This window comes from Culex pipiens, chromosome 2 (assembly GCF_016801865.2).
Source record: "Culex pipiens pallens isolate TS chromosome 2, TS_CPP_V2, whole genome shotgun sequence".
Lineage (NCBI taxonomy): Eukaryota > Metazoa > Arthropoda > Insecta > Diptera > Culicidae > Culex > Culex pipiens.
In genome coordinates this window covers 178,533,870-178,547,824 of record NC_068938.1, presented here as the reverse complement: position 1 = coordinate 178,547,824, position 13,955 = coordinate 178,533,870, and the positions used below count along the sequence as shown (strand labels likewise).

At 32.8% G+C, this 13,955-nt stretch overlaps 1 protein-coding gene across 1 annotated transcript in view; it reads right to left on the bottom strand.

Moving 5' to 3' along the window:
- LOC120414941 (MOXD1 homolog 2-like) overlaps positions 1–13,955 on the bottom strand; it is a 253,539-nt gene that overhangs the window by 42,850 nt on the left and 196,734 nt on the right. The window contains exons 6-8 of the mRNA XM_039576271.2: positions 8,803–9,312; positions 8,555–8,717; positions 8,325–8,460 (exon numbers count right to left, since the gene is read on the bottom strand). Coding sequence (XP_039432205.1) covers positions 8,325–8,460; positions 8,555–8,717; positions 8,803–9,312 — 809 coding nt within the window. The remainder of the gene's footprint in view (positions 1–8,324; positions 8,461–8,554; positions 8,718–8,802; positions 9,313–13,955) is intronic.

Here is a 13,955-nt window from a genome sequence, read left to right as displayed (position 1 = left end):
AATGTTAAGTTATAAACCACTAATAATTTTGCTGCATGCAAAAATATTTCAGTTGATACAACGAAAAAAAATGTTAAAAATAGGTTGACAAATATGGACAAGCCTGTTTTTTACAGAATATTCCACAATATTTCAACCCAAAACAAAAAAAAATAGTTAATTTTCTGAAATATATTCTAGTAGTCGACTGCTTGAATTTTTGTCGACCAACCAACAAAAATGGCAATTCCAACTATTTTTTTAGCTACTGGTGGTCAGCAATTTCGGGTTAACAAAATCAACAATCGATTGTTGAAAAAAAGCTGCACGGAAAAAAATAAATCTTGAAATTGTGAATTAAATTCATGAATGCGAGAACCACGAAGGAATATATTCACGTTTATAGTGCAAATGCACCATACTCAAGAATAAATTTCTTTGTGGTTCTCACATTCGTGAACTTATTTCACGATTACGAGAATTGATTTTTTTTCTGTGTGTGTTAAAAATTAAAAAAAAAATAACCAAGATTTTCTTAGATTTGCCCCGACCGGTCTCTCCATGTGAAATAGTTAAAATGGGTTTATTTATTACAATGTTTTGAAATACTTTATCAAAAACTTTTGGACTAGTTCTCAAAACCTCTGTAGATTGGACCCCTTCAGCTAGAAGAAAAAAATCTCTCTCTCCTCATCCTCAAATTGTTTGATTACAGCACCATAATTGAATCATAATCCAACCAGAAACGCCCCAAACCGGAGCCCAGCTGCACAAACCCTTCAACCTATTAGGCACCCCCCACCCTCCTCCTCGTCCGGAATCCTTGCGTTGATTATCCCAATCGCAATCCCAGCTTTTTTGGTCGTCGACATTGTTGTGATAACGTAGTGAAAATCCCTGGTGAGAAAGCAAATCCTTTTTCGCACCCCTCCCACCTTTTTTTCTGGTGAAAATCCTAACAACAGCAAAACTAGTAAAGTATCATAAATAATGGTTGGGTCCTCAGGTGCAAATTATTTTGTGCTACATTTACACCACGTTTTTTTTCTTTTCTTCCCTTTGTTTGGAAAGGACCTAGCATTTTGCTAGTTTTAGATGCTTTTGAATGGAAATGTTATTTTCGCTTGGATAACTGTGTTTAACGTTTTTGTTATTGCCGGAGGAATAAATTAGCTGTCAGTGCGAGAAATGTTAAATGGGAGAGAATAACGATATTTTTGGAAGATAAATAATGAAACAGGGAATGGGATGTTTTTTTCTGTGATTCAAAGGGTTAAAATTTTATCAAGCTAAAGACGAAACTTTCACTTTTTTGCTTAACAAATCTCAACCATAACGATTCCTTTCAAAAGGGAACATTGACTTTGTTTTCTGCACGTCATTATTTTCCACCTTGTTTTCCGACCCAAACGGCCTATTCAACACTCAAAACTCGTCACTTCGCGTGCAATTCATGGCGCTGCAGCTATTTTTGTGACTCCCCCCCCCCCCTCCTTTTCACAGTTATTTTAACCTTTCCCCTTGCATTGATACTGTCAAATAAAACACGCAGCGAAAAATGCAACGTAAAAAAACGCTATCATTAAAATTTAATGAGAATTTTTCCTCGCACATTCTCGCGTACCTTTTCGGGCTTGGAAAGGAAAATGAGATAGTGTGCAAAAAAAGACAGCTTTTGTGGAGCAAAATGAGACATAAAAACACTATGCACCCACTCACCCCCTCTGGGGTGGGACAGACAGTTGGCCAACTCCACCGAGAGGGAGAGTTACAGTGTCGCTTGCGTGCTGCAGCTGGTGTCCTTACCACCGTCATCGTTCCCCCGATGTCATCTGCGCATTTTAGCGTGTATCTTCCCTCTCTCTCTCTTCTTGGGGGGAACAAATAAAAAATATCTAGACGGAAAAGAATGACTTTGCAATGCTAGACAGCAGCATCAGAGTGATGGCAGTGTGAAGAGTAGTGAAGGGATGACAGAGAAAATGAAGCGTTAGATTGTAAAAAATAAAAAGATACTAGAAATTGTGTTTGAGTTCTAATAATAAGGCCGTAATATTTTTCAAAGTTTTTGTCCCTTGGCTCTGGCCGGGATCAAGAGGGGGCAAAAAAAAATATAAATATTGAAATAACAAGCCATAGTTTCAACATTTGCCAGGAAAAGGTGCTTTGCAATGCATTTTACAATAGTACAGTTGTTTTTCAAAAAAACTTTTTGCGTTAATTAACATCGACAATTTTCAGAAATTACTCAAAATTTTAAATCAACACAAATATGCTAAAAATGATTCTAAACGCAGGGGAATGCATTTTAAATTGATTTCAGCTGATTTTACTTGAACTTCCATTAAAATATTGAAGATATTTGAAAAAAAAATTCCCCCCGATTTTTCAGGCCAACTAAAAAAAATTTAACAGCCTAATTTGAACAAATTATATTTATTTTTTTTAATTAATTTTAATAAATGAAATACCAAATAAAAGTTAACATCATTGTTTTGAAATAAACATGAAATCAAAAAGAATGAATTTAAATTCTGATGGGATGATTTTGCAAAGCTTGATGACTTCGTATCTAGGGAAATTTTATGATATCTCATCATCGGCTAGGAAAAAATATTCTACATTTCTGAAAGAGTAAAAGAATTAGAATACAGTTCAGACTCCATTATCCAAAGTTCGATGATCGGAAAGTTCAAAAAATGAGATATATTTCAGAAAGATGTTTACCCGTTGCAACATCAATTCAGTTTTCATAATTTCTTCTCGCCGGTTTAGAGGTGGGATAAACCGTTGTTTTTTAAGAGCTGCTCATTTAAACTTGCGCATTAAAATAAGCAGCTCTTTCGTTTTTTATTCAAAATTTGTAAAAAATAAAGGCTATTATAAAACATGATGTTATGTTTTAATTTTTTTTATTTTTGTAAATTATTTTGTAATAGCTTCAATGGCGAGAGCACTCAAATTAACCTACACCCAAAGTTAAAGAACGAGAGGAAAGTCCTCATGAAAAGAAACGTGAGGAAAGTGCTATTTTGCGAGAGCAAAGTCCTCTCGCGTGTTCATTCGTTCATTGGAACAGTTCATCCTATTGAGTGGCTTATATCGACAAATGACCACCACTTAGTCACTGAACCATAGTGGCCCATACGGCAAAGACACGGTTCAATATGCCGAAGGTCTTGGGTTCGAGTCTCGATACCGGTAGTTTTTTTTTTTGATAGATGAACTTTTTGTGAAGATGAACCCATGAGTAAAGTACTCTCGGTAATTTAGGGATTTATCCTCTCAGTCCGCACACAGTACCATTTTACTACCGAACCGTGCTCTTTATCCTCTCGTATGCCGATGTCCAGTTCTGGGTGTACATTTAAATGACAAAAAAGTACCAAATTCCTTTATTCTAGGAATTTTGACTCTTTTCCTACAATTGTAATTTGATTTTTTTATTACTAAATAAGATAAAGTGGAAAAATTTCTAAAATATAGGCATTTGGAACTTTTTTTTTATTTCGGTGTACGAATTTGGAAAATATTGTAATCAATTTATTTTACGAAATTGCGTTTATCTCAGCTGCTAGCTGCTGAATATTTTGCTAACTTTTTTCTACTTTTTGATTTGTTTGATAAAATCTATAAAATCCTTGATAAATCCAAAAGTTCAATCGGAAGAGAGGTTTTTTTTCTTTCTTAAATCTTATGGGCTGTAAAAAAGTTTTTAAGGAAATTCTGCATGTTAAGTAGTTCAGCTCATATTCGTAATCGGGTAGTACTTTAATGTTTGCTTACGACCTGTTGTGCACTGAAAAGTTGTTTATTATGTTATGAAAACCCGGGCAGACGGTAATAACAAAATTCATGCCATTTCAATAACAAATACCTTGACAAATACTGCTAAAATAACAGAAAGTGTTATGGAATTTTGATGAAAAATCCATTTTTGCATAAGGGATTCATAACATTTTATGTTATCATAACAAAATTTGTTATTGGTCTGATATTGGTTGAAAGCCAAAACAACTTTGCAATAACATTTTTTGTTATGGATGAACAACTCCAACTGTCATTGGGATGATCGGATTAGTTGTTAAAATAACAAAAAATAATAACAAAGATTTGTTCGAAGAATAACTACAAATGTTATTAGTCTGTTATTACAATAACAATCTTATAACAAAAAAATCATAGCGAAGAATAACAAATCTTGCTATAAATAACATAAAATGTTATTGTCCTAGTATTTTAAAATATCGAAAAATGTTATTCCCTAGTTATTTCCGTCTGCTCGGGAATCATTCGACTTTACTTTCGGATATTTTTCAAGAAAACTACAAAACCAGGAAAATTATCCTTCCAACGTTTAAGTGGTGTTCAATTATTAGCAAAAATGCTATTTTGACTCGGTCCTTACCAGGTCCCAGCACCAAGAAGGACCTCATAAAAATAATTTTATGAAAAAAATATGTCCCAGTGAGCCTACATAAGTCTTCCTTATAATTTTAAATTACATTTTTAATCCTAAATACTGATTCAGCACTGCAAATTGTTGAAAATATAATAAACTATAGTTTTAAACTTCAGAAAAAAGACACAAATTTAAAAACATTCCATTCTGGAATGATTTTTTCAGACTACAGGAGTTTAAAAAAATACTTCGGATTATTCATTTTTTATTCATTTGCTCTTCTAAGCTTTTTGCTCTTTTTTCTAACCAAGCAATTCTCAACGAGACCGATTGTTCTATTTATTTTTTTTTATTTTTTTTTTATCCGAAAGAACCAAACAAATTTCGCATTCGGTATGCCCATTTATCATGATTAGTTTGTCCATATAATTTTCTATACGAATTTGGCAGCAGCCCATACAAAAATGGTAGATGAAAAATGAAAAATCTGTATCTTTTGAAGGAATTTTTTGATCGATTTGGTGTCTTCGGCAAAGTTGTAGGTCTGGATAAGGACTACACTGAAATAAACGAAACATGGTTAAAAATATTGACGATTTTTAATTTCACTTTTTGTCACTAAAACTTGATTAACAAAAAAAAAACACTATTTTTGTACTTTTTTTTTATAAATTTTAGGCGACAACAAATGCTAAATGTTTAAAAATTTCCACTATGTGCAAAGAATCTTTGACCGAGTTATGAATTTTTAAATCAATACTGATTTTTTTTTGCCGAAAATTCGAAATATTGGTTTTCAACTTTATTTTTAGATGTAACACCGAATTTTGATAAAATGCACCGTCTTCAAGTTTTAGCCATTTTTATGTAACTTTATTGAAAATAGTCGCAGTTATTCATTTTTTAAAATAAAAGCTGAAAACGTTTAAGGAGCGGCCGTGGCTGACTGATTACGGTGTTCGCTTTGTAAGCGAATGGTTCTGGGTTCGATGCCCATCTGCTCCCAACGAGAAAGTTAAGAACACATGAATTTAAAATGATGAATATGAACGAAAAATCAAAGTCGCTCGAGGCGGGGTTCGATCCTCCGTCCTTTGGATTGGTAAGCAAAAATGCTAACCACTAGGCCATGACGACTTGATGAGCGTGGACTGGAATTAGGAATACAGTTACAGAGAGCGAGTTGTGGCGCTATAACCGCGGCAAATAGTGTCCAGGGCATTCGTGGAAATACAATGTCCCATCCCAGAGGGTCCCGGAGTACCAAACCTTCTTAGCATGGTGCTCCCAACGAATACAACCAAATCTCGGAGCGTATGGTGGTGTGTCCCCACGCTTCTTCCTCCCCTGTCGATTCAGAATTGTGTTGTTGTTCGAACACTCAGTGCTCAAACTCAATCCAATTACGAGTCATCTCTGCGATACGGCTTTACGCAGTAGGCCTGGCCGCTTTAACGCTTGTGATGTTTCAATGCATTTCAATGCAATGGCGCACTACAAATGTTAATAAATGACAAGAAGAGTGCTAGGCGTCATCTAACCTAAGGCACTCTCCAGGATCCCTTCGAAAGATTGGCTGCGCTAGGGTCTGATTAGATTAGATTAGATTAGATTAAATAAAAGCTGAAAACGTTCTATGTATTTTGCTTTTTTGAACTTTGTTGAAACGACCCTTAGTAGCTGAGATATTGCCATGCAATGGTTTAAAAACTGGAAAATTGATGTTTTCTAAGTCTCACCTAAAACCCAATATTTTCTAACGTCAATAACTCAGCAACTAATTGACCGATTTTCAATGTTAAGACTGAAACGTTCGTGAAATTTCAAGATTTTTTCGAATTTTTTTTTATCAAGACTAGCATTTCAAAATGGCTAAACATTTATTATTACACACTTTTGAAATGTTAGTCTAGATTTAAAATTTTTGAAAATATTGTTTTTAAAAGGATCGGAAAATTTCAAGAATGTTTCATATTTTAACATTGTAAATCGGACCATTAGTTGCTGAGATATCGACATTTGAAAATTGTGGGTTGTTTGGGTGAGACTTAGAAAACATCAATTTTCCTGCTTTTTAATCCTTTGCATGGCAATATCTAAGCAACTAAGGATCAAATCAGCAAAGTTAAAAAAAGCAAAATTTAGAGATTTTTCTCAGCTTTCCAAAAATATTTTTTTCAATTGTGGGAAAACACGTGCTCGAATTTAAAAAAAAAATAGAAATTGCGACTATTTTCAAAAAAGTTACCAAAAATTGCTTTAACTTGAAAAAAGTGCACTTTATCAAAATTTCACTGAAGTACTTTTTGATTGCAAATGAAGTTGAAAAAATTTTTGCAACCAGTGTTTTCATTAAAAAAAATCAGTATTAATTCAAAAATTCCTATCTCGGTCAAAGATTTTTGCCCATTCAGGAAATTTCTGAAAAGTTGGCATTTGATTTCCTCTAAAACATATCAAAAAAAAAAAAAATTAATAAAAATAGTATTTTTTGGCATTTTTTTGGTTTTAGTGACAAAAAGTTAAATTAAAAATCTCCATTTTTTTTGCCGTGTATCATTTTTTCCAGTGTAGTCCGTATCTGTATACCAACAAATTTGCCGAAGAAAGATTTTTGAATTTTCATAAATCATTTTTGAATGGACAGCTGCCAAATTTGTTTGGAAAATAATATGGACAAACTAATGATGCAAAATGGCTTCTTTGGGCATACCGAAGGCACCAGCAAAGTTTGAGCCGGATTAAATAATACCAAAATTAAAATTAAGAAAAAAAAAACGATTTCGTAGAGAACTGCTCATTATGTTTTTTAATGCTACACCTTACATTACATTGTTTTACGGTTGAAAAAGAGAGCGAACCCCTACTCACATCTCTTTAAATTGCATGGTTTCCTGTCCAGAAAAGTGAGCGAAAAAAAAACAACCACTTTCGTGTCACAGGTGCACTATGCAGTGAGCACGATGATTGCCGAGAAATAATCGAAAAAAGTAACGAATAAGAAAGCGAACAAGCAAAACCACCCCAAAAAGGAGCAACTAAAAGACGATGCAACAGAATAACGCTTTAGTGCGCGATAACTCAGAAGAGCTGGAGAAAAATTGGAAGGAAAGGAGAAAAGCACTGTGGAAAATGACGATGAAAATTCCACTTCTCGCGGGATGCAAACGCCATCTTGCAAGCGCACGAAGCAATTCTCAGCTTGTTAGTTGCTGGTAGGAGGAACAAAAAAAATGGTTGAATTCCTCCATTATTGTAAGAAATAAATAATGAAAAATCTTGCCGGCGAAAAAGCGAAAAAATCACTTTAGAACCATTCATTTAGCTAAAAGAAAAGCGTCGGCGACGAAAAAAAAACCTCGGGTCGGGAAAATAACGAGAAAATCTAGCGAAATGAAGCTGATGATGAATATGGCGGCGGCGGCGGCGACGGTGGTCAGCGATAAAAATAAAATAAGAAGGAATTTCTGCACTTTTCCTCGAGAAGCAAAAAAAAAACGAGGAGTTAACGAGCTGAAGCGTCGTCTTCTTGAGCGTCCGGAAAAGGCTCAGGCCAGCGAGGATTGTCTTGTTGATCGCGTTTATGCGGTTGGTGGCCACAGGAGAATAGAGGACGTCTCAGAAGGACTTTAAACCTGCCATGCGATTTGTGGTGCTTTTTAATTGCGGTCTGGTGCCGTTGCCACCACCGCCACCACAAGAAGCTTGTTTGGGGATTTGATAAATGAATTGGATTTTGGCGAGAAAAGGATTAATTTGTTAGAAGGAGCAGACCGTAAAAATTTCACACGGAATTAAAAAAAACATGTTTCGAACAAATGGAACTTTAACAAAATTTTAACGATTTTAAATGAAAAAATTAACATCCTAATAAGTTTTTTCCACAAAGCCTTCTGTACTGAAGTTATAGATAACTACAAAATGTAAAATAAATAATACTTACGAAGCCAGCTCCTGAATCCCCAGCGAGTGCAGCACCGTCGGCAGGCTCGGCAGCGAGTGGCAGGACGTCAGCTCCTTCTGGCGTGGGTAGTAAAGGGTGAGCACCAGGCAGATTTCCTCCCGTGTTGTCATGCCACCTGATGAATTTAGCAAAAAAGAATCGTTTTTCACAACCATCGTCGGAAATTAGTTTTGACAGAAGCAAAAAGTACGAGGAAGTTGCCTTCTTACCCAGTGTGATGGATTTTCGCGACGAGCTGTCATAGATACACTCCGCGATGAGACTGTCCCCGGGGAGGGCTTTTACCGGGGCCGGAAGCCGGCGGTAGTCCTGATAGCTCGGATCGATGTTGGTGTCGTGCACGATCGGTTGAAGTTCCTCGTTGCCGCGAATCTGAGAGGGAAGAAACGACGATTGCATACCGTTAGGCGTATTGCGCTAGTCTCCGCTAGATGTCGCTAGTAAAAATCTCTCTCACCTGTCGCAGCTTGACCTGCCGTCCAATGAGATGCGTTCTGGTCATCACGGCAAAGATGTTGATGCCATCCCGGGGGAACCCGCGCTCGGTACAGGCCCCGATGCAGTGACCCTCAGAAACAACCTTCTGCTGGCCTGGTGGGATGATGTGGCGCCAGTTGGGATCCAACCCAACTGACAGCACTCCGGCGTCAAACTTGCGCAACGTCTGCGTGTAGTACAGCTTAAGGCCGGAATTGTCAACCACCTGCTGTTCAGCGGCCCCAGCCGCTCCATCCTCATAGTCCGCAACCGGAGGTTGATCCTCCACAGATTCCTCTTCCTCCTCCTCCTCGTCATCCTCAGAGTGACCGTGAATGTTCATGTTGCGCTGTTGCTTGCTCAAATTCTTCCGGTAGTACGAGGTAAAGTCGTACGAGTAGTCCGGATTGTTGTAGTGAGTCTCCAGCATGTAGTACGTGGCCTGGTGCGAATCCAGCGGATAACCAGTCTCCTGCGGGAAGCTAAAACCCTGAAAAAAAGAAACCAAAAGTTAAAGCTAATTAATGGAACCAGTCAACGCGAAGATTTCCAGTCACAAACAAAACCACCGGTTAAGGGGAAGCCAATTTTCCGCACCAACAACTGCACCGAGCAGTGAGGTTTTGTCTGATTTTTTCCCCACACTCCAACGCGACAAGCGACATTTCCAACTCTGATGAGCTTAATTTGATTGCTGTGCTAATCGAAACGGAATTAGTGCACCGCGCAGCTACAAAGTGCATCCGGATAAAGGGTAAAACCCCTCTTTTTGTCGATTCGTAAATTGGCTGGCTCGGCGCGGTGTCTTTGTCGTAATCGTTCGTAGGACGTGGTATGACGTGGAATAGTACTGATCAAAGGACGAGTAATTGTACGGAATGGTGATTTTTCTTCTTCGATCCGGTGAAATTGTGACGGGTACAGGGAAGCTTGGAGGGTTTTGAAATAAACTTTTTTTTCTCGGGTTCAGTGAAAATGACTCAAGAAACATTTTACAGTTAGTAAGTTTCATCAAGAAAGTAGAACTCTTCAATTATTAGAAAATATTGTACTATACGATTTTAAATGTTTCGTGCGACTTTGCCAAAAATTAAAATAGTTCGGACCGGGTTTAAATGGGGGACATAAACTTTGCAAAATATTTGCAACGCCCTTATTAAAAAAAAAATACAATTCAATGTTAGTTTTACTAAGTTTATTAACTCTAAATTTAAATTTCAGGTTCCATATAAAGTTCCAAATTAGATCTAATTTTTTATCTTCATAAAAATATCAATTTTTGTTGCAACCAAAACCAATTTTGCAGCGTGATTGAAAAATGTCCAGCCTTATTTTGAATACTCAGTAAACTGTTTTACTGAAAATGCCTATGATATTCCGAAAATACAGTTCGTTTTCCGATTCGAACTCATTTTCGTTGAGAAAAACATAACATTTCAGAGGTACTTAAAAATACTATTTATCTTTTCTTTATTATAATAAACTAATTTTTAAAACTTTTCAACCTTCACAAGAATTTATTGAAAATTTCTTTTTTTAAACTGTGTATTTTCTGGTGCTTATTTGAATGTTAGAATCCAGAGTTTTTTTTTTTTGAATAGGTTTTATTTACATATAAAATGCAATAGGACATTAAAAAAACTCTTGCTTTAAAACTATTATATTTTAGGCATTTTAAATAATACACACTTTCTTTTTTTCAATCAACAATATGACAATATGAAAAAAGTCAGTTGAAAAACATATCCAAAATTTTCATGAAATAGAAAAAAAAAACAATTTAGCATATTAAAAAGATGTCATAAAATTTGGATTTTTTCAAGAAGTCTTTTCTTCTGAAAAGTCATTTTTATAATAAGATTTTCTTACAAAACAATGCAATTTACTATTTTTCCCCAATAAACCATATTCTCATATAAAATCATAATAATAATAATAATAATAATAATAATAATAATAATAATAATAATAATAATAATAATAATAATAATAATAATAATAATAATAATAATAATAATAATAATAATAATAATAATAATAATAATAATAATAATAATAATAATAATAATAATAATAATAATAATAATAATAATAATAATAATAATAATAATAATAATAATAATAATAATAATAATAATAATAATAATAATAATAATAATAATAATAATAATAATAATAATAATAATAATAATAATAATAATAATAATAATAATAATAATAATAATAATAATAATAATAATAATAATAATAATAATAATAATAATAATAATAATAATAATAATAATAATAATAATAATAATAATAATAATAATAATAATAATAATAATAATAATAATAATAATAATAATAATAATAATAATAATAATAATAATAATAATAATAATAATAATAATAATAATAATAATAATAAAACTTAAAATATTTGTTATTTTAATATGGGTATCAACTGATCGTGTTTATGTCATACATTTCAAATGTCATACATTTTTATGAAAATACTGTAAATTTTCACAAAACTACTTATTTTCAAAAAAATACTCAAAATTTCAGTTTTTTTGCCAGATTGATATCAAATGATTGGAATTTTTTCATTTTGATTGTTATTTCATCATTTTTTGAAAATTCTCAACATTTTCACAAAACTACGTATTTTAGAAAAAATACTCAAAATTTCAGTTTTTCACAATATAGGTATCAAATGATCGGGACTTTTTCATACATTTGGAATGTAATAATATTTTTTTTAAATACTCAAAATTTGCACAGAACCACGTATTTTCGAAAAAAAAACTCAAATTTCAGTTTTTCATAATATTGGTATCAAATGAGAGGAATTTTTTTCATACATTTTGAATGTTATAACAACCTTTTTGAAAATACTCAAAATTTGCACAAAACTACGTGTTTTCGAAAAAAAAAAACACTCAAAAAAATATGTAATTACAATCGAAATTTCTGAAAAATCCCGATCGTTTGATATTGTTAAAAAAAACTAAAATTTTGAGTATTTTTTTTTATACGTAGCATTGTGAAAATTTTAAGTATTTTCAAAAAAATATTTCCTGAGCAATTCTCTACGAAATCGGTCTTTTTTCTTCAATTTTAATTTTTGTATTTTTTAATCCGGCTGAAACTTTTTTGGTGCCTTCGGTATGCCCAAAGAAGCCATTTTGCATCATTAGTTTGTCCATATAATTTTCCATACAAATTCGGCAGCTGTCCATACAAAAATGATGTATGAAAATTCAAAAATCTGTATCTTTTGAAGGAATTTTTTGATCGATTTGGTGTCTTCGGCAAAGTTGTAGGTATGGATACGGACTACACTGGAAAAAATAATACACGGTAAAAAAAAATTTGGTGATTTTTTTATTTAACTTTTTATCACTAAAACTTGATTTACAAAAAAACACTATTTTTAATTTTTTTTATTTTTTGATATGTTTTAGAAGACATAAAATGCCAACTTTTCAGAAATTTCCAGGTTGTGCAAAAAATCACTGACCGAGTTATGAATTTTTTAATCAATACTGATTTTTTCAAAAAATCGAAATTTTGGTCGTAAAAATTTTTCAACTTCATTTTTCGATGTAAAATCAAATTTGCAATCAAAAAGTACTTTACTAAAATTTTGATAAAGTGCACCGTTTTCAAGTTATAGCCATATTTAAGTGACTTTTTTGAAAATAGTCGCAGTTTTTCATTTTTTTAAATTAGTGCACATGTTTGCCCAGTTTTGAAAAAAATATTTTTGAAAAGCTGAGAAAATTCTCTATATTTTGCTTATTCGGACTATGTTGATACGACCTTTAGTTGCTGAGATATTGCAATGCAAAGGTTTAAAAACAGGAAAATTGATGTTTTCTAAGTTTCACCCAAACAACCCACCATTTTCTATCGTCAATATCTCAGCAACTAATGGTCCGATTTTCAATGTTAATATATGAAACAATTGTGAAATTTTCCGATCTTTTCGAAAAAAATATTTTTGGAATTTTCAAATCAAGACAAACATTTTAAAAGGGCGTAATATTGAATGTTTGGCCTTTGTGAAATGTTAGTCTTGATTTGAAAATTCCAAAAATATTTTTTTCGAAGAGATCGGAAAATTTCACAAATGTTTCATATATTAACATTGAAAATCGGACCATTAGTTGCTGAGATATTGACGATAGAAAATGGTGGGTTGTTTGGGTGAAACTTAGAAAACATCAATTTTCCTGTTTTTAAACCTTTGCATTGCAATATCTCAGCAACTAAAGGTCGTATCAACAAAGTCCAAATAAGCAAAATATAGAGAATTTTCTCAGCTTTTCAAAAATATTTTTTTCAAAACTGGGCAAACATGTGCACTAATTTAAAAAAATGAAAAACTGCGACTATTTTCAAAAAAGTCACTTAAATATGGCTATAACTTGAAAACGGTGCACTTTATCAAAATTTCAGTAAAGTACTTTTTGATTGCAAATTTGATTTTACATCGAAAAATGAAGTTGAAAAATTTTTACGACCAAAATTTCGATTTTTTGAAAAAATCAGTATTGATTAAAAAATTCATAACTCGGTCAGTGATTTTTTGCACAACCTGGAAATTTCTGAAAAGTTGGCATTTTATGCCTTCTAAAACATATCAAAAAATAAAAAAAATTAAAAATAGTGTTTTTTTGTAAATCAAGTTTTAGTGATAAAAAGTTAAATAAAAAAATCACCAAATTTTTTTTACCGTGTATTATTTTTTTCCAGTGTAGTCCGTATCCATACCTACAACTTTGCCGAAGACACCAAATCGATCAAAAAATTCCTTCAAAAGATACAGATTTTTGAATTTTCATACATCATTTTTGTATGGACAGCTGCCGAATTTGTATGGAAAATTATATGGACAAACTAATGATGCAAAATGGCTTCTTTGGGCATACCGAAGGCACCAAAAAAGTTTCAGTCGGATTAAAAAATACAAAAAAAATCGAATGACCGAAATCCTAGAGAACTGCTCTCCTTTGAAATCTATAAAAAATCCGGATTATTGGATATCCATATTGCAATAACAATAATTTTGAGTATTTTTTCGAGAAACATTGCATTTTCAAAATACAGAAAAAATACGTATTTTTGTGAAAATTTTCATGTGAT